General features: G+C 44.7%; 1 protein-coding gene and 1 long non-coding RNA gene across 5 annotated transcripts in view; both read right to left on the reverse strand.

Moving 5' to 3' along the window:
* The window catches only part of LOC118382308 (cell migration-inducing and hyaluronan-binding protein), a 91,398-nt gene that overhangs the window by 30,343 nt on the left and 34,555 nt on the right, over window positions 1-26,500 (reverse strand). For all 4 annotated transcript variants that reach the window (XM_052505268.1, XM_052505267.1, XM_052505270.1 and 1 more), the window contains exons 11-15: window positions 21,622-21,791; window positions 14,296-14,505; window positions 11,239-11,444; window positions 1,265-1,334; window positions 565-693 (exon numbers count right to left, since the gene is read on the reverse strand). In XM_052505268.1, the coding sequence (XP_052361228.1) occupies window positions 565-693; window positions 1,265-1,334; window positions 11,239-11,444; window positions 14,296-14,505; window positions 21,622-21,791 (785 nt within the window). The remainder of the gene's footprint in view (window positions 1-564; window positions 694-1,264; window positions 1,335-11,238; window positions 11,445-14,295; window positions 14,506-21,621; window positions 21,792-26,500) is intronic.
* Window positions 17,756-18,629, reverse strand: LOC127921682 (uncharacterized). The gene is made up of 3 exons (XR_008109317.1): window positions 18,334-18,629; window positions 18,066-18,266; window positions 17,756-17,998 (listed from the first exon to the last, which is right to left on the reverse strand). It is a non-coding gene; the product is annotated as an uncharacterized LOC127921682 (long non-coding RNA).

Here is a 26,500-nt window from a genome sequence, read left to right on the forward strand (position 1 = left end):
AAAGAAAGAAAGAAAGAAAGAAAGAAAGAAAGAAAGAAAGAAAGAAAGAAAGAGAGAGAGAGAGAGAGAAAAAGAAGAAGGATGGAGAGAGAGAAAGAAAGAAAGAAAGAAAGAAAGAAAGAAAGAAAGAAAGAAAGAAAGAAAGAAAGAAAGAAAGAATGAAAGAGAGAGAGAGAGAGAGAAAGAGAAGAAGGATGGAGAGAGAGAAAGAAAGAGAAAGGGTGGAAAGAGAGAAAGAGATAAAAAGAGAGAAAGAGAGAAAGAGAGAGAGAGAGAGAAAGAAGGGTGTGAACATGACAGAGAGAGAGAGGTGCTGCTAGCACAGACCACAAGGGCCTTAACCAGACCACATAGAGATTTATTATCAACTGAAGATGCTCGTTAACATGTAATGATCGCTGCTCCAAACCGCAAATTAACCTTCACACACTGGGTTAACACACACACACACACACAGGGAAGAGCAGTTAGCTTATATCTGGTTGGTTAATATGACTTCCTTTATTCTATTGTATGTTTGCTGTTATTATCTAACAAGAGTCACACACACACATAAAGTCCTACCCTGTAGTTGGAGTGGGCCCTATTGTTGGTGAACTGGCCCATAGGTGTGTGTTCGGAGCGGCCAGGAGAGTACATGCCCTCAGAGGCTCCCGTAGGCACATGGTGGAAGAGGAACCAGAAACCGGTCTCCTTGAAGGACACACACACAGTATGTTAACACACACACACACCATACTATACATAACAAATGAATATACAGTAATTCATCAGACTGGACATTGGGGTAATGAGGCCTACATACATACTGTACACCTGAAGACAAGGACAGATAGAAAGAGTGAATGGGAGACAGAGAATGAGAGAGAGAGAGAGAGAGAAAGAGAACAAGGAGAGAGAGAGGGAGAGACTGAGGATATATACTTTTGTATATTATCTACCTCACTTGCTTTGTCAACGTTAACACACGTTTCCCATGCCAATAAAGCCCCTTGAATGGAATTTAATTGAATTTAATTGAGTGAGAGAGGACAGGGGAAAAAGGGATAGAGAGAGAGGGAGAGGGAGGGAGTGAGGGAGGGATGGAGGGAGGAGAGAGAGAGGACAGGGGAGAGAGAGAGAGAGGGAGGGAGGGAGAGGGAGGGAGTGAGGGGGGATGGAGGGAGGAGAGAAAAAGGACAGGAGAGAGGGAGAGGGAGGGAGTGAGGGGGGATGGAGGGAGAGAGAGAGAAAGCAAGCGAGGGAGATTGGGAGAGAGACTTACCTCTGAGCCTGCTGCTGCACAGTTGATGAGGTTGTTATTGGGGTTGGCAATCCAAAAGGTGGAGGTAGCACTGGAAGAGACAAGGAAAGACAAGAGGGAGGAAAAGAGAAAGAGAACGTGAGAGAGAGGAGGGAGAGAGAGAAAGAGAACGTGAGAGAGAGGAGGGTGAGAGTGAGAACGTGAGAGAGAGGAGGGTGAGAGAGTGAGAATGTGAGAGAGAGGAGGGAGAGAGAGTGAGAACGTGAGAGATAGGAGGGTGAGAGAGAGAGAACATGAGAGCGAGAGAGAGAACATGAGAGAAAGGAGGGAGAGAGAGCGAGAGAGAGAGAATGTGAGAGAGGAGGGTGATAGAGAGAGAACGTGAGAGAGAGGAGGGAGAGAAAACAAGAGTTGTTGATTACCCCTGTGTCCTACTCCTCGCTTCAGGCAGCACCTCAACAGCCTTGGTTTCTCAAATGACTGCCTCACCTGGTTCACCAACTACTTTTCAGACAGAGTTCAGTGTGTCAAATCGGAGGGCCTGATGTCCGGACCTCTGGCTGTCTCTATGTGGGTGCCACAGGGTTCAATTCTCAGGACAACTCTTTTATCTGTATATATCAATGATGTCGCTCTTGCAGCTGGTGATTCTCTGATCCACCTCTACACAGACAACACCATTCTGTATACTTCTGGCCCTTCTTTGGACATTGTGTTAACTTACCTCCAAACAAGCTTCAATTCCATACAATTAAATGCATGCTCTTCAACCAATTGCTGCCTGCACCTGCCCGCCCGGCCAGCATCACCACTCTGGACGGTTCTGACTTAGAATATGTGGACAAAGGGCCTCCCGGGTTGCGCAGTGGTCTAGGGCACTGCATCGCATCACTAGCTGTGAGACTCTCTGGGTTCGCACCCAGGCTCTGTCGCAGCCGGACGCGACCGGGAGGTCCGTGGGGCGACGCACAATTAGCCTAGCGTCGCCCGGGTTAGGGAGGGTTTGGCCGGTAGGGATATCCTTGTCTCATCGTGCACTAGCGACTCCTGTGGCGAACCGGTCACAGTGCGCGCTAACCAGGTCGCCAGGGACACGGTGTTTCCTCCGACACATTGGTGCGGCTGGCTTCCGGGTTGGATGTGCGCTGTGTTAAGAAGCAGTGCGGCTTGGTTGGGTTGTGTTTCGGAGGACGCATGGCTTTCGACCTTCGTCTCCCGAGCCCGCACGGGAGTTGTAGCGATGAGACAAGATAGTAACTACTAACAATTGGATACCACGAAATTGGGGAGAAAAGGGGTAAAAAAAAGTTAAAATTAAAATACATTTAAAAAAGAATATGTGGACAACTACATACACATTTTTAAGCATCTCCAATCCAAAATTACATCTAGAATCGGCTTCCAACTTCGCAACAAAGCATCCTTCACTCACGCTGCCAAACATACCTCGTAAAACTGACCATCCTACCGATCCTTGACTTCGGCGATGTCATTAACAAAATAGCCTCCAACACTCTACTCAGCGAATTGGATGCAGTCAATCACAGTGCCATCCGATTTGTCACCCAAGCCCCATATACTACCCCCATTTCGACCTGTATGCTCGTTGGCTGGCCCTCGCTTCATATACGTCGCCAAACCCACTGGCTCCAGGTCATCTATAAATCTTTGCTAGGTAAAGCTTCGCCTTATCTCAGCTCACTGGTCACCCTAGCAGCACCCACCAGTAGCAAACACTCCAGCAGGTATATTCCACTGGTCACCCCCAAAGCCAATTCCTTCTTTGGCCGCCTTTCCTTCCAGTTCTCTGCTGCCAATGACTGGAACGAACTGCAAAAATCACTGAAGGTGGAGACTCATATCTCCCTCACTAACTTTAAGCATCAGCTGTCAGAGCAGCTCACAGATCACTGCGCCTGTACATAGCCCATCTGTACATAGCCCATCTGTAAATAGCCCATCTGTAAATAGCCCATCTGTAAATAGCCCATCCAACTACCTCATCCCCACATTGTTATTTTTTTCTCCTTTGCACCCCAGTATCTCTACTTACACATTCATCTTCTGCACATCTATCACTCCAGTGTTCATTTGCTAAATTGTAATTATTTCACCACTATGGCCTATTTATTGCCTTATACCTCCCTAATCTTACCTAATTTGCACACACTGTATATAGACTTTTCTATTGTATTATTGACTGTGTGTTTATTTACTCCATGTGTAACCCTGTGTTGTTGTTTGTGTCGCACTGCTTTGCTTTATCTTGGCCAGGTCGCAGTTGTCAATGAGAACTTGTTCTCAACTGGCCTACCTGGTTAAATAAAGGTGAAATATATATATAAATTAAGTGCCCTGTCTCTCACACACACACACACACACACACACACACACACACACACACACACACACACACACACACACACACACACACACACACACACACACACACACACACACACACACACACACACACACACACACACACACACACACACACACACACACACACACAATTAACAAGGGGTCGTCGCTGCCTTTCAAAAACATGAAAGCAAATCAGGTCATCAGTAATCAAGGTCTCTACTAGCCCTAATCACAGTCTACTCTATAATCAACACAGAAAACGAGGGACGAGAAAGAGTGAGAACGAGAAACGAGAAAACGAGAAAGAGTGAGAGAGTGTGATAAAGAGAGAAGGACAGAGAGAGAACGAGAGAGAGAGAACGACAGAGACAGAGAGGTGTAATTGTCTTTGTTGAGCTTGGGGTATTTCAAAATAAACGGACAGAGAACGAGATTGAGGGAAAGACACCATAGAAAGAAAATGAAAGACAATGAATACTGTAACTGATTAATAAAAAGCTTTCAGTTTAGCTTTTAGGATTGGGATATTCTGTCTGATTTTGTTCAGTGAAAATGTACATTACTGAAGAACCCTGCATTTGTGAAGGTCTAAGCCGTCAAACAGGGGAACATGTTAGCTGTCTGTCAGCGGACAGGGGAACATGTTAGCTGTCTGTTAGCGGACAGGGGAACATGTTAGCTGTCTGTCAGCGGACAGGGGAACATGTTAGCCGTCTGTTAACGGACAGGGGAACATGTTAGCTGTCTGTCAGCGGACAGGGGAACATGTTAGCTGTCTGTCAGCGGACAGGGGAACATGTTAGCTGTCTGTTAGCGGACAGGGGAACATGTTAGCTGTCTGTCAGCGGACAGGGGAACATGTTAGCCGTCTGTTAGCGGACAGGGGAACATGTTAGCTGTCTGTCAGCGGACAGGGGAACATGTTAGCTGTCTGTCAGAGGACAGGGGAACATGTTAGCTGTCTGTTAGCGGACAGGGGAACATGTTAGCTGTCTGTCAGCGGACAGGGGAACATGTTAGCTGTCTGTTAGTGGACAGGGGAACATGTTAGCTGTCTGTCAGCGGGCAGGGGAACATGTTAGCTGTCTGTCAGCGGACAGGGGAACATGTTAGCTGTCTGTCAGCGGACAGGGGAACATGTTAGCTGTCTGTCAGCGGACAGGGGAACATGTTAGCTGTCTGTTAGCGGACAGGGGAACATGTTAGCTGTCTGTTAGCGGACAGGGGAACATGTTAGCTGTCTGTCAGCGGACAGGGGAACATGTTAGCCGTCTGTTAGCGGACAGGGGAACATGTTAGCTGTCTGTCAGCGGACAGGGGAACATGTTAGCTGTCTGTCAGAGGACAGGGGAACATGTTAGCTGTCTGTTAGCGGACAGGGGAACATGTTAGCTGTCTGTCAGCGGACAGGGGAACATGTTAGCTGTCTGTTAGTGGACAGGGGAACATGTTAGCTGTCTGTCAGCGGGCAGGGGAACATGTTAGCTGTCTGTTAGCGGACAGGGGAACATGTTAGCTGTCTGTTAGCGGACAGGGGAACATGTTAGCCGTCTGTTAGCGGACAGGGGAACATGTTAGCCGTCTGTTAGCGGACAGGGGAACATGTTAGCCGTCTGTTAGCGGACAGGGGAACATGTTAGCCGTCTGTTAGCGGACAGGGGAACATGTTAGCTGTCTGTTAGCGGACAGGGGAACATGTTAGCCGTCTGTTAGCGGACAGGGGAACATGTTAGCTGTCTGTTAGCGGACAGGGGAACATGTTAGCTGTCTGTTAGCGGACAGGGGAACATGTTAGCTGTCTGTTAGAGGACAGGGGAACATGTTAGCTGTCTCTTAGCGGGCAGGGGAACATGTTAGCTGTCTGTTAGCGGACAGGGGAACATGTTAGCTGTCTGTTAGCGGACAGGGGAACATGTTAGCTGTCTGTTAGCGGACAGGGGAACATGTTAGCTGTCTGTTAGCGGACAGGGGAACATGTTAGCCGTCTGTTTGCAAATTTAGAAGAGTAGGAAGGTAAGGCAATAAATAGGCCATGGAGGCGAAATAATTACAATTTGGCATTAACACTGGAGTGATAAATGTGCAGATGTTTATGTTTATGTGCAAGTAGGAGACTTTGTTGCGAATTAGAAAGCTGATTCTAGATTTAATTTTGGATTGGAGATGTGAGTCTGGAAGGAGAGTTTTCAGTCTGACCAGACACCTAGGTATTTGTAGTTGTCCACATATTCTAAGTCAGAACCGTCCAGAGTAGTGATGGTAGTGGGTGGGCGGGTGCGGGCAGGGATCGGTTGAAGAGCAGGCATTTAGTTCTTCTAGCATTTAACCTTTTATAACTAGGATGACATTTTTGGATGAAAAACGTTCCCGTTTTAAACAAGATATTTTGTCACGAAAAGATGCTCGATTATGCATATAATTGACAGCTTTGGAAAGAAAACACTCTGACGTTTTCCAAAACTGCAAAGATATTGTCTGTGAGTGCCACAGAACTGGTGTTACAGAAAAACCCAGATAAAAATCCAATCAGGAAGTGCCGCATTTTTTGAAACCGCCTCATGGCAATGACTCCTTATATGGCTGCGGAGGAGCTAGGAGTCAGCTTACGTTTTCCCCAAGGTATCTGCAGCATTGTGATGTATTTGTAGGCATATCATTGGAAGATTGACCATAAGAGACTACATCTACCAGGTGGTCGCTTGGTGTCCTCCGTCGCAATTATTGTGTAATCTCCAGCTGCAGTATTTTTCTGTTTGCCTCTGATGAGAAACCAACTGCCACTAATTATTTTTAATCGAATAGAATTGTGAAAAACACCTTGAGGATTGATTCTAAACAACATTTGCCATGTTTCTGTCGATATAATGGAGCTAATTTGGAAAAAAGTTTGCCGTTGTAGTGACTGCATTTTTGTTTTTTTTTCTTAGCCAAACGTGATGAACAAAATGGAGCTATTTCTCTTACACAAATAATATTTTTGGAAAAAATGAACATTTGCTATCTAATTGAGAATCTCGTCATTGAAAACATCCGAAGTTCTTCCAAGGTAAATTATTTTATTTGAATGCTTTTCTTGTTTTTGTGAAAATGTTGCCTGCTGAATGCTAGGCTTAATGCTATGCTAGGCTATCAATACTCTTACACAAATGCTTGTGTAGCTTTGGTTGAAAAGCATATTTTGAAAATCTGAGATGACAGTGTTGTTAACAAAAGGCTAAGCTTGTGTTGCAATATATTTATTTCATTTCATTTGCGATTTTCATGAATAGGAAACGTTGCGTTATGGTAATGAGCTTGAGGCTATGATTATGCTGTTAACAGTGTCCAAAGAAGGGCAAGATGTATACAGAATGGTGTCGTCTGCATAGAGGTGGATCAAAGACACTGCCGCAGTAGTTTATGTGTCGGGGGGCTAGGGTCAGTTTGTTATATCTGGAGTACTTCTCCTGTCTTATCCAGTGTCCTGTGTGAATTTACGTATGCTCTCTCTAATTATCTCTTTCTCTCTTTCTTTCTCTCTATCGGAGGACCTGAGCCCTAGGACCATGCCTCTGGACTACCTGGCATGATGACTCCTTGCTGTCCCCAGTGTACCTGGCCGTGCTGCTGCTCCAGTTTCAACTGTTCTGCCTGCGGCTATGGAATCCTGACCTGTTCACTGGACGTGCGACCTGTCCCAGACCTGCTGTTTTCAACTCTCTAGAGACAGCAGGAGTGGTAGAGATACTCTTAATGATCAGCTATGAAAATCCAACTGACATTTACTCCTGAGGTGTTAACTTGCTGCACCCTCGAACAACTACTGTGATTATTATTATTTGACCATGCTGGTCATTTATGAACATTTGAGCATCTTGGCCATGTTCTGTTATAATCTCCACCCGGCACAGCCAGAAGAGGACTGGCCACCCCTCATAGCCTGGTTCCTCTCTAGGTTTCTTCCTAGGTTTTGGCCTTTCTAGGGAGTTTTTCCTAGCCACCGTGCTTTGCTTGCTGTTTGGGGTTTTAGGCTGGGTTTCTGTACAGCACTTTGAGATATCAGCTGATGTACGAAGGGCTATATAAACAAATTTGATTTGATCAAAGAATCACCAAGCAAGTGCGACATCATTGATGTATACAGTGAAAAGAGTCGGCCCGAGAATTGAACCCTGTGGCACCCCCATAGAGACTGCCAGAGGTTCGGACAACAGGCATATGCACAGCAGAGTACACAGTCTTTCAGTCTTTGTGTGTGTGTGTGTGTGTGTGTGTGTGTGTGTGTGTGTGTGTGTGTGTGTGTGTGTGTGTGTGTGTGTGTGTGTGTGTGTGTGTGTGTGTGTGTGTGTGTGTGTGTGTGTGTGTGTGTGTGTGTGTGTGTGTGTGTGTGTGTGTGTGTGTGTGTGTGTGTGTGTGTGTGTGTGTGTGTGTGTGTGTGTTATAAGCAGCTCTGGGTAATGAGTGAGAATTTTCACAGCAGTGTTAGCAATAACTACCAACAAGTCTCTCTCTCACCTCCATCTCTTTCTTTCTCTCGCATCTCTCCTTTCTGTCTCTCACCCTCTCTCTCTCTCTAGCATCTCTCTCCTTCCTCCCCTCTCTCTCTCTTTTACAGGCATTAAGTGCAGAGGAGAGGAGAGGAGAGGAGAGGAGAGGAGAGGAGAGGAGGAGAGAGGAGAGGAGAGGAGAGGAGAGGAGAGGAGGAGTCTGGTGATAGAGAGGGGAGAGGATAGATGGGAAGAGAGGGTGAAGACAGTAGTCGGGGGAATAGGGAAGGTGGAGAGAGGGAGATAGTACTGTGTCTGTGTGAGAAGATGTGTGGGAAAAGAGAATATATAGAAAGAGAGGGAGGGGGAGGAGATATGGGGGAAGCAACAAATCTGCAAAACTTTACTGAGGAAAAGTAATTCTGTTACCTCATACTTTTTGGTAGGTGACATTCAATGATGTATATAAACCCTGGGTAGCTGACGCTGTGTCTTGGCCAATAAGAGCCTCCATTATTAAACTCCTCCTTTCGAGGCTTTGATTAATGGAAGTGAATCAGGGAAAAACTATATCCCCACATTAAAATACCCAACTTGTCAACAATGCCACGATGTGAAACATATGTATGCAGCCAGCGCCGATTAAAGGGATGAGGGAAGACAGTTCATATGGAAGTATTGAAATTATTAGAGTAGAACATGTACTTTTGGTCTATTTTGAGAGACAAACTGGTCAGATTTTGGTACTGTGTAACCATAGCAACGCATGTAAATGTCAATGTATGCTAGATATATTCCAAAACGATAATCCATTGTTGATGTTATTAAGCATGGATGAAGTGGTGGTTCATGTGTGCAATTTAACTGCTGTTCTTATGGATTTTCTAATAGTTCTTTCACAACTGTTGAATACATATTGTGCATTGACAGTGAATGTAGTTAACGTTAGCAGCCAGCCGAGTGCAACATGATATGACGTATACAAAAAGGCCACCAGTCAACCCAGTGTTTTTTATAGTATGACTGAACCACTTCCTAGGTTTATTGTACTAAGAGTCATTGCAATTTATTTTTACCGGCTTCACTTTACATCAGATTGATCTTTCAGCAATACTGAAAACATATTATATTGGATGAACTTCTCTAGTTGTACATTATTGTTGCTTTGTAGTGTAGAGAGGTGATCAACATGTTTTCATTTCAACAACTACAGCTTTTGGATTATACATACTGTACATACTACAGTTTTATGATGGTCATAAATACCTGCACGAAAACTCTCTCTCCCGACTCTCAGAAACTTGAGTTACATCCCTTTGTTACCACAGAGAGTGACGTTGCAGTACAATAACATTAAAAGGCTGAATAATTAAACAGTATTTCTGTATCCCAAACATTTGGAATGGTCCGTGGGTATTTAAAGAACAATCCTGTGGAATTTGTTAATAATTTGTGACGTAACTAAAGACAGTATAGCAACATAAGTGTATCTCTGAATGTGTATATTTCCCAGTTGTCAGGGTCACATCCAAATGTGGGGGAACGTATATGATTAAATATGAAACTATCTGTGGGAAGATGTAATAGGATAATGTTTTTTCATATGAAGTCACACCCACGTGAGCAGACATTACATCGGCGTCATGGAACGCCCCCCTTTTCCAGAGTGTATAAAACCCACTTCCGACAAAATGTACATTAGGCCAACGAGACCAACAATGTGAGCTGAGAGGGAGGTAATGGCTAGAACTCTGAAACCTCAACAGAGAAGAAGAACATCTCTACAAAACTACACAGGAACATTCATTCTGCAGCTCTTTAAGTACTTTAGTCTGGTAAATGCAACCCAGAACCAATGGGTGGTACTCTGAAAGATCCATTCTGGAGAACATTTCCTATGTACGCCTGACGTACCCATATTTAACAGACACTTCCAGAACAAAGGGAACAAACTACGAAAGACTCTGATCTCTGGTGGACAAACCAGAGACTTTCTGTCGACTGACTCTCCAGCAGACGGACCGGCGATTTCAACAGAGAGACAACAAAGGTATACACTCGTAAATATGTCAAATGCAACCTCTTTTCGAATGAGTGGCTGTTCATGTGCAAAGTACTAGCATTTCCATGAGCCTAGTTACCAGCTGTGTGTACGATAGTAGAGTCCTTTGTCTTTTCTCCCGCTCTTTCTCACCTGCCCCTCCCTTTTCATTTGGTGTAACAAGCCGTCATATCGGTTTAGTCCACTAGGGACTTTTCATTGTATCATGTTAGCAACCAATGTGTAACCTATCCTGTGTGTTTATGTACTTCTGTGTGATTATTTAGTTACTTAGTAAAGAAGTAATTAATCCAATTGGTATATCGCTGATTCATAATTTATGCTAGCGTTCGTGCAGATATCCAAGAGTTTGCGACATTCGGAATATGACTGATGAGGTAATAGATTAATAAGTGACTGTAATTAATAAGATATGAAAATATATGAAGAGAGTTAAATTCAGGAAAGAGTAACTCTTTAAACAACACATAGACACGACAGCACTGTGTAGGGAATAGGATGTCATTTGGGATGCAACCTAGTAACCGACAACTAGATAAAACTCAGATTTTAACACTCAAATGAATGTCGGATCCAGACTTTTAGCCAAACCTCGAGCCTTAGAATCACAACCTAATTGGTTTTGCAAAGGGAATAGAGAACATCAGTCGGTAATAAGCAGTGTGTGTGTGTGTGTGTGTGTGTGTGTGTGTGTGTGTGTGTGTGTGTGTGTGATTTAAGGTAAGATAGGGTAAAGCTCAGTCTTATTGCAGTGATGTATCTTCTGGCTGAGCGTGTCTCTTATGCATTAATAATACTCTGTCTCTCTAACACCAGAGATAGCAGGTTACCACGGGGACAGACATATCAGTTCAGAGGACTCTATTTATACACAGCAAACATGCTAAAGAGGTGAGTGTGTGTGTACATGTACCTGTTGCTGTCTGTATATATCCCTCTTACATATGCGCGTATCTATATGTGTAGATGTGAAGTCAGCCCTAGACGCTGATCTTGGGTCAGTTTTGCATCTTCCCCACTAATAGTTAAGGTTTGGTTTGCATGAAGGGAAACTGGTCCTAGATCTGAACCTAGGGGACACTTCTATTAATCTCCTCTACCTGCAGTCTTGTCGTGGGTTGGCCACATATCCGGGGAAGGCTCCCTGTGTGATATCGCGACACATCTTGCTGTCCCTGTCGGAGGGAAGCAGGGTACCAGCTCTGATCATCAGCCCCAGGCAGTGGTCAAAAGTGTTCCTCTCCTCAGGACCGTCCTCAGTGAAGAAACAATGTCCCAGTGCATCATAGCCCACCACGTCCTTTACCTGGCAGGACAGAGAGAGGGGGGAGGGAGAGAGAGGTGAGCGAGAGAGAGGGGGGAGGGAGAGAGAGGTGAGCGAGAGAGAGGGGGAGGGAGAGAGAGAGGGGGAGAGGGGGAGGGAGAGGAGGGGAGAGAGAGGTGAGCGAGAGAGAGGGGGGAGGGAGAGAGAGAGGTGAGCGAGAGAGAGGGGAGGGAGAGAGAGAGGGGGGAGAGAGAGGGGGAGGGAGAGGAGGGGAGAGAGAGAGGGAGAGAGAGAGTGAGTGGGGGGAGAGAGAGGGGGTGAGAGAGAGTGAGGGGTGGAGAGAGAGAGAGAGAGAGAGGAGGGAGAGAGAGAGGTGAGCGAGAGAGAGGGGGGAGGGAGAGAGAGGTGAGCGAGAGAGAGGGGGGGAGGGAGAGAGAGAGGGGGAGAGAGAGGGGGAGGGAAAGGAGGGGGGAGAGAGAGAGAGAGGTGGGAGAGAGAGAGGGTGAGAGAGAGAGAGAGGGGGAGAGAGGGGGAGCGAGAGAGAGGGGGAGGGAGAGAGAGAGCGGGGAGAGAGAGGGGGGAGAGAGAGGGTGGGAGACAGAGAGGGAGAGAGAGAGTGAGTGGGGGAGAGAGAGGGTGGTGAGAGAGAGTGAGGGGTGGAGAGAGAGAGAGAGGAGGGAGAGAGAAAGAGGAGGTGAGAGAGAGAGGGTGGGAGAGAGAGAGGGTGGAGGGAGAGAGAGAGAGAGAGAGAGAGAGTGAGTGAGGGAGAGGGAGAGAGTGAGTGGGGGAGGGAGGGAGAGAGAGGGGGCGAGAGAGAGTGAGGGGGCGAGAGAGAGAGAGAGAGAGAGAGAGAGAGAGAGAGAGAGAGAGAGAGAGAGAGTGAGGGAGAGAGAGAGAGAGTGAGTGAGGGAGGGAGAGGAGGGGAGAGAGAGAGGGGGGGGGGGAGAGACATCAGGGTTGGGGTCAATTCCATTTAAATTCCAGTCAATTCAAGGAGTACGCTGAATTTCCAATTCCAATATACCTTCAATGCTTTTCAATGAGGAACATTTGGAATTGGAATTTGGTTTAGTCCTACTTTCTGAATTGACTGGGATAACCCCAACCCTGACAAACCATGCACACATTTATTTTGAATGGCACAGATGAATGTCTGAAGGAAGTGGTTTTCCTTCTATGTCTCTTCTCTGTCATCTGCACTGGGCTAAAAACCCCAAACTCAGCAGATGGTGTGAAACACATCATTCCACTGAGCTACACCATTTAAAGAAAGATATTACTCTGCCTGCCACACTAGCTAGCTAGCTTATCTCACCTCTTCTTTGCGATTGGTTCGGGGAAGTCTCCTCATTTGAGAACAGTTCACCAAACTACCTCTACACAAGACTGTATTAGCCTGCTGAGCTAAATCATGTGGTGCTAACCCCAGTCTTCATGTCTAATGAGATATTCTGACATCTGATGAAGGAGAGGAGACCAGGGCCTGAGGAGACCAGGGCCTGAGGAGACCAGGGCCTGAGGAGACCAGGGCCTGAGGAGACCAGGGCCTGAGGAGACCAGGGCCTGAGTCTCAAATGGGACCCTATTCTCTATCTAGTGCATTATTTTAAACCAGGGTACTATAGGGGACGAATAGGGTACTAATTGGGCCGAAGCAGAGAGATAACATCTCAGAGAATTCAGTATCTCACCATCTATCTTCCATTTCCTTCTAACGCCTGAAGAGTGACAGGACACAGTTGTGTTCTATCCAGTTTGTACCCAATTTTCAGGAGCCTTGGTTTAGATACGCGATGTTGGGTAGCAACAGCACATCTCCTCATTATGGCAACGGATAGATTATCTGATTGCCGTGGCAACACAACAGGACACCTTTAACAACCCTCCAACACATACGCACGTGCACGAGGTTGGGTGAAGATGAGCTTGCATGAGCCCGCACACACACACACAATCCCACCTTAGTCTCCGACAGACTGTTCTCATAGAATTCTAGCTAGAAGCAATTATCTTCTTTTGTGCGTAATTCTATTTATTTGCTCTGTCTGTGACCCTGTAGCGTCCACAGATCATAATGTCCCTGGGTTCACAACAGTAATTAGCAACATGCATAATCATGAATATGGTTATTATCATCATTAGAATTCCGTAGGTGGCTCGGATTTTTAGCAAAGACAGTGAAATGACACCACAGGTAAGTTTCCTGAAACCCTTGTAGCTCAACCTGGATAAGGTTACAAAATTCCAGCAACTTTCCCAAAATTACCAGGTTTTCTAGAAGTCCAAAGATTCCCGAAATCAGGATTTCTGAAAAACCTGGGAATTTGGGGAAAGTTAGCAGAATTTTTCAACCCAAGATGTGGAGCGTTATAACATCTCTCAACAACTCAGCTACAGACCTTAGAGAGTAACGCTAATAAAATGGATGTGTTTGACTGTACTTTTTCTGTGCCTCCGCGAACGGAAGAAAACTGTCAAGTGAGGTTGGAAAATCTTTCTGTGAATGTGCGAACCCTACTGGCTCAGTTCAATGACTTTACACCTGGGATCCGAAAAACAGCTGTCACCCTGCCACTTGTTTGGTATACAGCTTATATTTGGGGTTCTGCTGGGGTAAGACAGTTGCTCTAACAGAAGACCTTTAACCACACACACACACACACTTTAACACACACACACACACACACACACACACACACACACACACACACACACACACACACACACACACACACACACACACACACACACACACACACACACACACACACACGGTGGAGAGGCTGGGCGAAGGCGGGTGTCGTCATGACAGCTGAATGGCCGACCAGCAGCACTTTTATACACTCAAATGTATGGAACCAAATGTCCAAGTGTGTGCATGCATATCACTCACCAGTAGGCCGTTGGAGCCGTGCACAGTGACACAGCGGGAGAAGGTGTGGTGGATGGACAGATCGCTGACGGAGGTGGGGGGATCGTAGCCTCCCTTCTGGTCCACGTCTCCGTTCATATGGAAGTGGACAGGGTAGTGACCCATAGACTGTTGACCCATGTGCTGCAGCTCTACACCGGACACATGCACAGACTTAAAGCCACGCTCCACCTGGGAGGGAGAGGGGGAGAGTGAGACAGTTAGAAAGTGAGACCGCTAGAGAGTGAGACTGCTAAAGAGTGAGATCGTTAGAGTGAGACCACTAGAGAGTGAGACCACTAGAGAGTGAGACCACCAGAGAGTGAGACCGCTAGAGAGTGAGACCGCCAGAGAGTGAGACCGTGAGAGAGTGAGACCGATATGGTGAGACCGCTAGAGAGTGAGACCGTTAGAGAGTGAAACTGCTAGAGTGAGACTGCCAGAGAGTGAGACCGCTAGAGAGTGAGACTGCCAGAGAGTGAGCCCACTAAAGAGTGAGACTAATAGAGAGTGAGACCACAGAGAGTGAGCCTGTTAGAGTGAGACCACTAGAGAGTGAGACCACTAGAGAGTGAGAGACCACTGAGACCACTAGAGAGTGAGAGTGAGACCGATATGGTGAGACCGCTAGAGAGTGAGACTGCTAGAGAGTGAGACCGTTAGTGAGACCACTAGAGAGTGAGACCGCTAGAGAGTGATACCGATATGGTGAGACTGCTAGAGAGTGAGACCGTTAGAGAGTGAGACCGCTAGAGTGTGACCGATATGATGAGACCGATATGGTGAGACCGATATGGTGAGACCGCTAGAGAGGGATACCGCTAGAGAGTGAGACCGCTAGAGTGAGGGATGAAACCGTTAGAGAGTGAGACCGCTAGAGAGAAACCAATATTTTTATTTTACCTTTATTTAACTAGGCAAGTCAGTTAAGAACAAATTCTTACGATGACGGTTAGGAACAGTGGGTTAACTGCCTGTTCAGGGGCAGAACGACAGATTTGTACCTTGTCAGCTCGGGGTTTGAACTTGCAACCTTCCGGATACTAGTCCAACGCTCTAACCATTAGGCTACCGCCCTGAATAGTGAGACTGCTAGAGAGTGAGACCGCTAGAGAGTGAGACCGCTAGAGAGTGAGACCGCTAGAGAGTGAGACCGTTAGAGAGTGAGACCGTTAGAGAGTGAGACCGCTAGAGAGTGAGACCGCTAGAGAGGAAACCAATATTTTTTTATTTTACCTTTATTTAACTAGGCAAGTCAGTTAAGAACAAATTCTTATTTGCGATGACGGCCTAGGAACAGTGGGTTAACTGCCTGTTCAGGGGCAGAACGACAGATTTGTACCTTGTCAGCTCGGGGGTTTGAACTTGCAACCTTCCGGATACTAGTCCAACGCTCTAACCATTAGGCTACCTTGCCGCCCTGAATGGTGAGACTGCTAGAGAGTGAGACCGTTAGAGAGTTAGACCGCTAGAGAGTGAGACCGCTAGAGAGTGAGACCGCTAGAGAGTGAGACCGTTAGAGAGTGAGACCGTTAGAGAGTGTGACCGTTAGAAAATGTGACCGATATGGTGAGACCGCTAGAGAGTGATACCGCTAGAGAGTGAGACCGCCAGAGAGTGAGACCGCCAGAGAGTGAGACCGTTAGAGAGTGAGACCGCTAGAGAGTGAGACCGCCAGAGAGTGAGACCGCTAGAGAGTGAGGCCGCTAGAGAGTGAGGCCGCTAGAGAGTGAGACCGCCAGAGAGTGAGACCGCCAGAGAGTGAGGAAAGTTAGAGAGTGTGACCGCTAGAGAGTGAGACCGCTAGAGAGTTAGATCGCTAGAGAGTGAGACCGCTAGAGAGTGAGACCGTTAGAGAGTGAGACCGTTAGAGAGTGTGACCGTTAGAGAATGTGACCGATATGGTGAGACCGCTAGAGAGTGATACCGCTAGAGAGTGAGACCGCCAGAGAGTGAGACCGCCAGAGAGTGAGACCGTTAGAGAGTGAGACCGCTAGAGAGTGAGACCGCCAGAGAGTGAGACCGCTAGAGAGTGAGGCCGCTAGAGAGTGAGGCCGCTAGAGAGTGAGACCGCCAGAGAGTGAGACCGCCAGAGAGTGAGGAAAGTTAGAGAGTGTGACCGCTAGAGAGTGAGACCGCTAGAGAGTTAGAGCTAGAGAGTGAGACCGCTAGAGAGTGAGACCGTTAGAGAGTGAGACCGTTAGAGAGTGTGACCGTTAGAGAATGTGACCGATATGGTGAGACATCTAGAGAGTGATACCGCTAGAGAGTGATACCGCTAGAGAGTGAGACCGCTAGAGAGTGAGACCGCCAGAGAGTGAGACCGCTAGAGAGTGAGACCGAAATGGTGAGACTGCTAGAGAGTGAGACCACTAGAGAGTGAGACCGCTAGAGAGTGAGACTGATATGGTGAGACCGCTAGAGAGTGAGACCGATATGGTGAGACCGCTAGAGAGTGAGACCGCTAGAGAGTGAGACCGCTAGAGAGTGAGACCACTAGAGAGTGAGACAGGATAATTTGAATGTGAAAGAAACAGTGAGAGTGTGAGAGATTGAGTAGGAGACAGATAAAAAGATAGCAAGAGTTTCCATGCATGAGAGACTAATCAAATCCTTTCCATAATTCTTCATTAAAATGTGGTTGACTAGAATGTAATGGGAAGAATTTGCAGGCAGTGGAGATGGACGTGGCTCCATTCCATACTAGCTGTGGATCTTCTCCTGGGTTGCGTCCCAAATGAGAGCCCTGCATTTCCTGGTCAAAGTACTGCACTATTATAGGGTGGCATTTGGGACACAACCCAGGTCCTATGACTGACAGCTTCAATAAACAGCTGTCTATTGAACAGGATGCAATCCAACTCATTCTAAAGACTATGCCAGTGCGCGCGTGTGTGTGTGTGTGTGTGTGTGTGTGTGTGTGTGTGTGTGTGTGTGTGTGTGTGTGTGTGTGTGTGTGTGTGTGTGTGTGTGTGTGTGTGTGTGTGTGTGTGTGTGTGTGTGTGTGTGTGTGTGTGTGTCTGTCTCCCTCCTACGTTGCGCTTCACACTTTGTTCCTGTGCTGTAAATAAAATGTGCCTTCATTTAGACGGAACTCAATCAAAAGAGCTTCCAAGAAACTTTCCCTCATTGGAAATGTTCTGCCAAACCTAATTACAGTAATGGCAAACAACATAATACAAGAAACTCTCCCTCATTGGAAATGTTCTGTCAAACCTAATTACAGTAATGGCAAACAACATAATACAAGAAACTCTCCCTCATTGGAAATGTTCTGTCAAACCTAATTACAGTAATGGCAAACAACATAATACAAGAAACTCTCCCTCATTGGAAATGTTCTGTCAAACCTAATTACAGTAATGGCAAACAACATAATACAAGAAACTTTCCCTCATTGGAAATGTTCTGTCAAACCTAATTACAGTAATGGCAAACAACATAATACAAGAAACTCTCCCTCATTGGAAATGTTCTGCCAAACCTAATTACAGTAATGGCAAACAACATAATACAAGAAACTTTCCCTCATTGGAAATGTTCTGTCAAACCTAATTACAGTAATGGCAAACAACATAATACAAGAAACTCTCCCTCATTGGAAATGTTCTGCCAAACCTAATTACAGTAATGGCAAACAACATAATACAAGAAACTCTCCCTCATTGGAAATGTTCTGCCAAACCTAATTACAGTAATGGCAAACAACATAATACAAGAAACTTTCCCTCATTGGAAATGTTCTGCCAAACCTAATTACAGTAATGGCAAACAACATAATACAAGAAACTCTCCCTCATTGGAAATGTTCTGCCAAACCTAATTACAGTAATGGCAAACAACATAATACAAGAAACTCTCCCTCATTGGAAATGTTCTGCCAAACCTAATTACAGTAATGGCAAACAACATAATACAAGAAACTCTCCCTCATTGGAAATGTTCTGCCAAACCTAATTACAGTAATGGCAAACAACATAATACAAGAAACTCTCCCTCATTGGAAATGTTCTGTCAAACCTAATTACAGTAATGGCAAACAACATAATACAAGAAACTCTCCCTCATTGGAAATGTTCTGCCAAACCTAATTACAGTAATGGCAAACAACATAATACAAGAAACTCTCCCTCATTGGAAATGTTCTGCCAAACCTAATTACAGTAATGGCAAACAACATAATACAAGAAACTCTCCCTCATTGGAAATGTTCTGCCAAACCTAATTACAGTAATGGCAAACAACATAATACAAGAAACTCTCCCTCATTGGAAATGTTCTGTCAAACCTAATTACAGTAATGGCAAACAACATAATACAAGAAACTTTCCCTCATTGGAAATGTTCTGCCAAACCTAATTACTGTAATGGCAAACAACACAATACAAGAAACTCTCACTCATTGGAAATGTTCTGCCAAACCTAATTACAGTAATGGCAAACAACATAATACAAGAAACTCTCCCTCATTGGAAATGTTCTGCCAAACCTAATTACAGTAATGGCAAACAACATAATACAAGAAACTCTCCCTCATTGGAAATGTTCTGCCAAACCTAATTACAGTAATGGCAAACAACATAATACAAGAAACTCTCCCAATGTGACACTCCCTGTCAGCAAAGTGACAATTGTTTATTTGTGCAAATCTTAGCCCGCCTGCTTGCTTAAATCAGGGTTGGTATCTGGCATTGATATTATCCATAGCTGTTATGGTGCTGTGTGTGTGTGTGTGTGTGTGTGTGTGTGTGTGTGTGTGTGTGTGTGTGTGTGTGTGTGTGTGTGTGTGTGTGTGTGTGTGTGTGTGTGTGTGTGTGTGTGTGTGTGTGTGTGTGTGTGTGTGTATGTCTACCTGTCTATCTGTCATAGAATCACACTGGTCTAATGACAGCCGACATACCACTGTCTTAACGATGATATTACAGATGTCATTGACAGATTGCGTCACCATATGTCATCTGATGACAGTCATGACCCAAACCAGATAATTACTGTAATAATCTAGTTGGCTGGCATGTGTGACAGTCTCAGCCCTCTCTGTCCTAACTGTGCTCCCCAGACTCTGGGCGTCTAGCCATGTTAGACGGGGACGGAAGGGTTGTACTTTCTAACTAAACATTTGATTATAACTAAACTCTATAAACTTTTCCCTTACCCTCACCTAACCTGTAAGGACAATAGATGAGCTCAGTTTCTTAATGTAACCTTTATGTTAACTGGACAGTATAGCCCAAAACAATAGCCCATTTCTTCTGGTGAAGGCCTCAAGGTACTGAATAAACAGAACAGAAAGACATGATCAGGGCTGCAAAACTCTGGTAACCTCACAGACTGTAGCCCTTTCCTACAGACTGTAGCCCTTTCAATGGCCTTGAGGCCTCATGGGTGGAAGGTTACGAATATTATTCATAATTAATCAACATTATTTCAAAAACCCGCCGAAAATCCGGTGTTTCTATGTTAAACAGTTTTGTTATATTTCAGTCTTCTGGGCTGCATTTAAAGTGTAATATTGGGATGCAAACTCAACATTTAAAATCTATATCTGACATGGTACAGGTGTCTTCTTTTTTTATCCCATAACCATGTGTGTGAGGTGTATACCATAAGTGTATACCATAAGTGTATACCATAAGGTGTATGCACCAATTTGTAAGTCGCTCTGGATAAGAGCGTCTGCTAAATGACTTAAATGTAATGTATACTTTTGTTTCAAAGTAGAATTGTTTAAGAATAACAAGAAACACTCTGTGTGACCTTGATTTAGCCCACCGCTGTAAAAGGTTAAGGAAGTTAAGCCCTACACACAATATCTACATGTTTGGATCAGTGGAAGGATAAATAAAAGGTGAAAGTAGATGGAGGGACAAAGAGAAGATGTAGGGCTTTATGGAAGGATGAAGAGAAGATGTAGGGCTTTATGGAAGGATGAAGAGAAGATGTAGGGCTTTATGGAAGGATGAAGAGAAGATGTAGGGGTTTATGGAAGGATGAAGAGAAGATGTAGGGGTTTATGAAAGGATGAAGAGAAGATGTAGGGGTTTATGGAAGGATGAAGAGAAGATGTAGGGGTTTATGGAAGGATGAAGAGAAGATGTAGGGGTTTATGGAAGGATGAAGAGAAGATGTAGGGCTTTATGGAAGGATTTATGGAAGGATGAAGAGAAGATGTAGGGGTTTATGGAAGGATGAAGAGAAGATGTAGGGTTTTTATGGAAGGATGAAGAGAAGATGTAGGGGTTTATGGAAGGATGAAGAGAAGATGTAGGGGTTTATGGAAGGATGAAGAGAAGATGTAGGGGTTTATGGAAGGATGAAGAGAAGATGTAGGGGTTTATGGAAGGATGAAGAGAAGATGTAGGGGTTTATGGAAGGATGAAGAGAAGATGTAGGGGTTTATGGAAGGATGAAGAGAAGATGTATGGGGTTTATGGAAGGATGAAGAGAAGATGTAGGGGTTTATGGAAGGATGAAGAGAAGATGTAGGGGTTTATGGAAGGATGAAGAGAAGATGTAGGGGTTTATGGAAGGATGAAGAGAAGATGTAGGGGTTTATGGAAGGATGAAGAGAAGATGTAGGGGTTTATGGAAGGATGAAGAGAAGATGTATGGGGTTTATGGAAGGATGAAGAGAAGATGTAGGGGTTTATGGAAGGATTTATGGAAGGATGAAGAGAAGATGTAGGGCTTTATGGAAGGATGAAGAGAAGATGTAGGGGTTTATGGAAGGATGAAGAGAAGATGTAGGGGTTTATGGAAGGATGAAGAGAAGATGTAGGGGTTTATGGAAGGATGAAGAGAAGATGTAGATGAAGAGAAGATAGGGTTTATGGAAGGATGAAGAGAAGATGTAGGGGTTTATGGAAGGATGAAGAGAAGATGTAGGGGTTTATGGAAGGATGAAGAGAAGATGTAGGGGTTTATGGAAGGATGAAGAGAAGATGATAGAAGGGTTTATGGAAGGATGAAGAGAAGATGTAGGGCTTTATGGAAGGATGAAGAGAAGATGTAGGGCTTTATGGAAGGATGAAGAGAAGATGTAGGGGTTTATGGAAGGATGAAGAGAAGATGTAGCGGTTTATGGAAGGATGAAGAGAAGATGTAGGGGTTTATGGAAGAATGAAAAGAGGATGTAGGGGTTTATGGAAGGATGAAGAGAAGATGTAGGGGTTTATGGAAGGATGAAGAGAGGAAGAATGGGTGGATGGATGAATAAAATAAAGGTGTAGATAGAGGGATAAATAGATAGATTGGAGGGGTAGATAAATAGATAGATTGGAACAATTAATGACATGTTAATTAAATGACCTTCACGTGTCCTCCAAAAGTGTCAAAGGCGAAGAACTTGCAGGCCTCGTTGCCGTAGCAACCAGGTTCCATCTCGCCGCGCACCAGGATGTTGCGACTCAGCAGGCCGACCTCTGCCCTCATGTCCACCCCATCCACCTCCTCACCCATGTGGAGGAACACTGGCTTACCTACACACACACGCACGCACACACATAAAGAGTTAGAACATACCTTGCAGCACACACACACACACACCAGGGTTTCCGTTAGCAGGTAATTTCCGGCTTTTGGCCGATAAAATAAATGAAAAGCCGATCCGGGGCTGGTCTGCTGCTGAGGAGAGAGTGAGAGAGGAGCCTTGGCCTAGGATACTGTTGATTGTGAAGATGGAGCCCTTTTTCATCAAAGTAAAATTAGAGAGTAGTGAAAAGCCTACATGGCGGGGCGCCAGACTGCCACCATTTAGTCTCACTGGGCGACTTAAAACATGTATTGGTCTCATCTGTGTGAGCTGCACATTAATTTACCTCACTCAAAACGTCTTCGTGAAACAGTAAATGACATTATCCTCATGATTCCTGTAATGAAAGTGTCTGCCTACCTGCTCCTGTTTCACTGGGGCCTCTCTCTCGCCATTGCGACTGCATAGATGTTTGTTTTTACATTAAATGTACTGTAATAGTAGTGGTCGGTATTATCTGTAGAGATAGTGACCTAGTAGTTGGGTTTTGTTTTTATATTAAATGTACTGTAATAGTAGTGGTCGGTATTATCTGTAGAGATAGTGACCTAGTAGTTGGGTTTTGTTTTTATATTAAATGTACTGTAATAGTAGCGGTGGGTATTATCTGTAGAGATAGTGACATAGTAGTTGGGTTTTGTTTTTTTTACATTAAATTACTGTAATAGTAGCGGTGGGTATTATCTGTAGAGATAGTGACCTAGTAGTTGGGTTTTGTTTTTATATTAAATGTACTGTAATAGTAGTGGTCGGTATTATCTGTAGAGATAGTGACCTAGTAGTTGGGTTTTGTTTTTATATTAAATGTACTGTAATAGTAGCGGTGGGTATTATCTGTAGAGATAGTGACATAGTAGTTGGGTTTTGTTTTTACATTAAATGTACTGTAATAGTAGCGGTGGGTATTATCTGTAGAGATAGTGACCTAGTAGTTGGGTTTTGTTTTTATATTAAATGTACTGTAATAGTAGCGGTGGGTATTATCTGTAGAGATAGTGACCTAGTAGTTGGGTTTTGTTTTTATATTAAATGTACTGTAATAGTAGCGGTGGGTATTATCTGTAGAGATAGTGACCTAGTAGTTGGGTTTTGTTTTTATATTAAATGTACTGTAATAGTAGCGGTGGGTATTATCTGTAGAGATAGTGACCTAGTAGTTGGGTTTTGTTTTTACATTAAATGTACTGTAATAGTAGCGGTGGGTATTATCTGTAGAGATAGTGACCTAGTAGTTGGGTTTTGTTTTTATATTAAATGTACTGTAATAGTAGCGGTGGGTATTATCTGTAGAGATAATGACATAGTAGTTGGGTTTTGTTTTTACATTAAATGTACTGTAATAGTAGCGGTGGGTATTATCTGTAGAGATAGTGACCTAGTAGTTGGGTTTTGTTTTTATATTAAATGTACTGTAATAGTAGTGGTGGGTATTATCTGTAGAGATAATGACATAGTAGTTGGGTTTTGTTTTTATATTAAATGTACTGTAATAGTAGCGGTGGGTATTATCTGTAGAGATAATGACCTAGTAGTTGAGTTTTGTTTTTATATTAAATGTACTGTAATAGTAGCGGTGGGTATTATCTGTAGAGATAGTGACCTAGTAGTTGGGTTTTGTTTTTATATTAAATGTACTGTAATAGTAGTGGTGGGTATTATCTGTAGAGATAGTGACCTAGTAGTTGGGTTTTGTTTTTATATTAAATGTACTGTAATAGTAGTGGTGGGTATTATCTGTAGAGATAGTGACATAGTAGTTGTTGTTTTTTAATATTAAATATACTGTAATAGTAGTGGTGGGTATTATCTGTAGAGATAGTGACCTAAGTTTTGCATATTCTACACACCCAAACACATGGAATAGTTGTTTGTAATTAGTTAGGCTGTTTTTAAGGACATGTAAATGTGGCTCATTTGGTCAACATCCCTCATCTATTGATGGTGCTTGCTTCATGGGTGGAAGCCCTAATGGGTTATGCTCCCAATCCATATGTCTGATAAATTTAAATCTTCCCTGACACACACATACTGTATGCACACACACACACACACACACACACACACACACACACACACACACACACACACACACACACACACACACACACACACACACACACACACACACACACACACACACACACACACACAGAATATACACACCAAAGCACTTGCCTGGAACATGTGAGAGCATCACTCTCAGAAGGCAACCAGAGAATGTTTTAATGTTGTTCTTTAGAGTCAATTTCCACTAGTGGGAGAAAATTGCCCTGTGATTTTAGAAGGCCTTATAGGCTGAAAGTGGAGGGAGAGAAACTAGAGTGGGTGCTTTTGTGTGTGTGTGTGTAGAGGAATCACTTCCAAGCAAAATTCCACATTTGTGCAGGTCCTCTAGAAGTTGGGAGACAGCATCAAAACCGGCCACTAGGGGCAAAAAAACAACATTAAAAACTAGTGCCCCACACTGGGATTGAACCCAGTTGTTTCTGTGTGCCTAAATTTAACACATTGGTCACAGAATGTCGTCACTCACTCACACAGGAATCGGTCTGTGAAGGATTTGTCTGTATTTGAATGTGATTGTCTGTCTCTTCAGACATCTCCCTTTAGTCTGAAGATGTCACCACCTCACAGCTGTCACAAGAACCACTCTGTAGTTGGCAGGGCCGCAGACCAAACACACAGAGAGAAAGGGTGAGACATGGGAAGAGATTTAATGGAGGGAGGTTGAGGAAGATGATGATGGTGGGTGTTAAAGGTCACAGAATGAGTCTGCCAGTCCAGCTACTGGGGAGCTAGATATATGACAGATGACAACTATTAGGGGGGGATGGAGAGAGGAGAGGAATATACACATCACGAGATGAGAGGAGAGAAACAGAGAGAGGAAATGAGAGAGTGAGAGGAGAGGAATATACACATCACGAGATGAGAGGAGAGAAACAGAGAGAGGAAATGAGAGAGTGAGAGGAGAGGAATATACACATCACGAGATAAGAGGAGAGAAACAGAGAGAGGAAATGAGAGAGTGAGAGGAGAGGAATATACACATCACGAGATGAGAGGAGAGAAACAGAGAGAGGAAATGAGAGAGTGAGAGAGGAGAGGTTGTGATGAGGACAGCCCTAATGATCCAAGTAGATACTAAAGAAATATGAATGAGTTCAGAACATTCACTTTCCCCAGGTTCAGTCTTCTCTCCTCACTAATGGCATCATATTACATGATTTCTTAAGAGGAGAAAAACATGAAAAAAAAAGAGAGGAATCTAAGAAAAGAACAGCTCCTACTGCCCGCCCACACACTAGACACAAACACTACAGTCATTAAATGCCAAAGAGTTATTGAAGAAAAAGAAGAAGAAAGGGAATTAAATGAAAAATAACAGTAAAAGAATCAGAGACACAGCTGGTCACCCACGCATCTCAACCCTCCTTTACTGATGAAACCCCCCACGCATCTCAACCCTCCTTTACTGATGAAACCCCCACGCATCTCAACCCTCCTTTACTGATGAAACCCCCCATGCATCTCAACCCTCCTTTACTGATGAAACCCCCCACGCATCTCAACCCTCCTTTACTGATGAAACCCCCCACGCATCTCAACCCTCCTTTACTGATGAAACCCCCCACGCATATCAACCCTCCTTTACTGATGAAACCCCCCACGCATCTCAACCCTCCTTTACTGATGAAACCCCCACGCATCTCAACCCTCCTTTACTGATGAAACCCCCACGCATCTCAACCCTCCTTTACTGATGAAACCCCCACGCATCTCAACCCTCCGTTACTGATGAAACCCCCACGCATCTCAACCCTCCTTTACTGATGAAACCCCCACGCATCTCAACCCTCCTTTACTGATGAAACCCCCACGCATCTCAACCCTCCTTTACTGATGAAACCCCCACGCATCTCAACCCTCCTTTACTGATGAAACCCCCCACGCATCTCAACCCTCCTTTACTGATGAAACCCCCACGCATCTCAACCCTCCGTTACTGATGAAACCCCCACGCATCTCAACCCTCCTTTACTGATGAAACCCCCACGCATCTCAACCCTCCTTTACTGATGAAACCCCCACGCATCTCAACCCTCCTTTACTGATGAAACCCCCACGCATCTCAACCCTCCTTTACTGATGAAACCCCCACGCATCTCAACCCTCCTTTACTGATGAAACCCCCACGCATCTCAACCCTCCTTTACTGATGAAACCCCCCACGCATCTCAACCCTCCTTTACTGATGAAACCCCCCACGCATCTCAACCCTCCTTTACTGATGAAACCCCCCACGCATCTCAACCCTCCTTTACTGATGAAACCCCCACGCATCTCAACCCTCCTTTACTGATGAAACCCCCACGCATCTCAACCCTCCTTTACTGATGAAACCCCCACGCATCTCAACCCTCCTTTACTGATGAAACCCCCACGCATCTCAACCCTCCTTTACTGATGAAACCCCCACGCATCTCAACCCTCCTTTACTGATGAAACCCCCACGCATCTCAACCCTCCTTTACTGATGAAACCCCCACGCATCTCAACCCTCCTTTACTGATGAAACCCCCCACGCATCTCAACCCTCCTTTACTGATGATCACTTCTCAGGATCTCAACTCATCAGTGCAATAAAGACTGACA

Source organism: Oncorhynchus keta, unplaced genomic scaffold (genome assembly GCF_023373465.1).
Source record: "Oncorhynchus keta strain PuntledgeMale-10-30-2019 unplaced genomic scaffold, Oket_V2 Un_contig_23053_pilon_pilon, whole genome shotgun sequence".
Classification (NCBI taxonomy): Eukaryota; Metazoa; Chordata; class Actinopteri; order Salmoniformes; family Salmonidae; genus Oncorhynchus; species Oncorhynchus keta.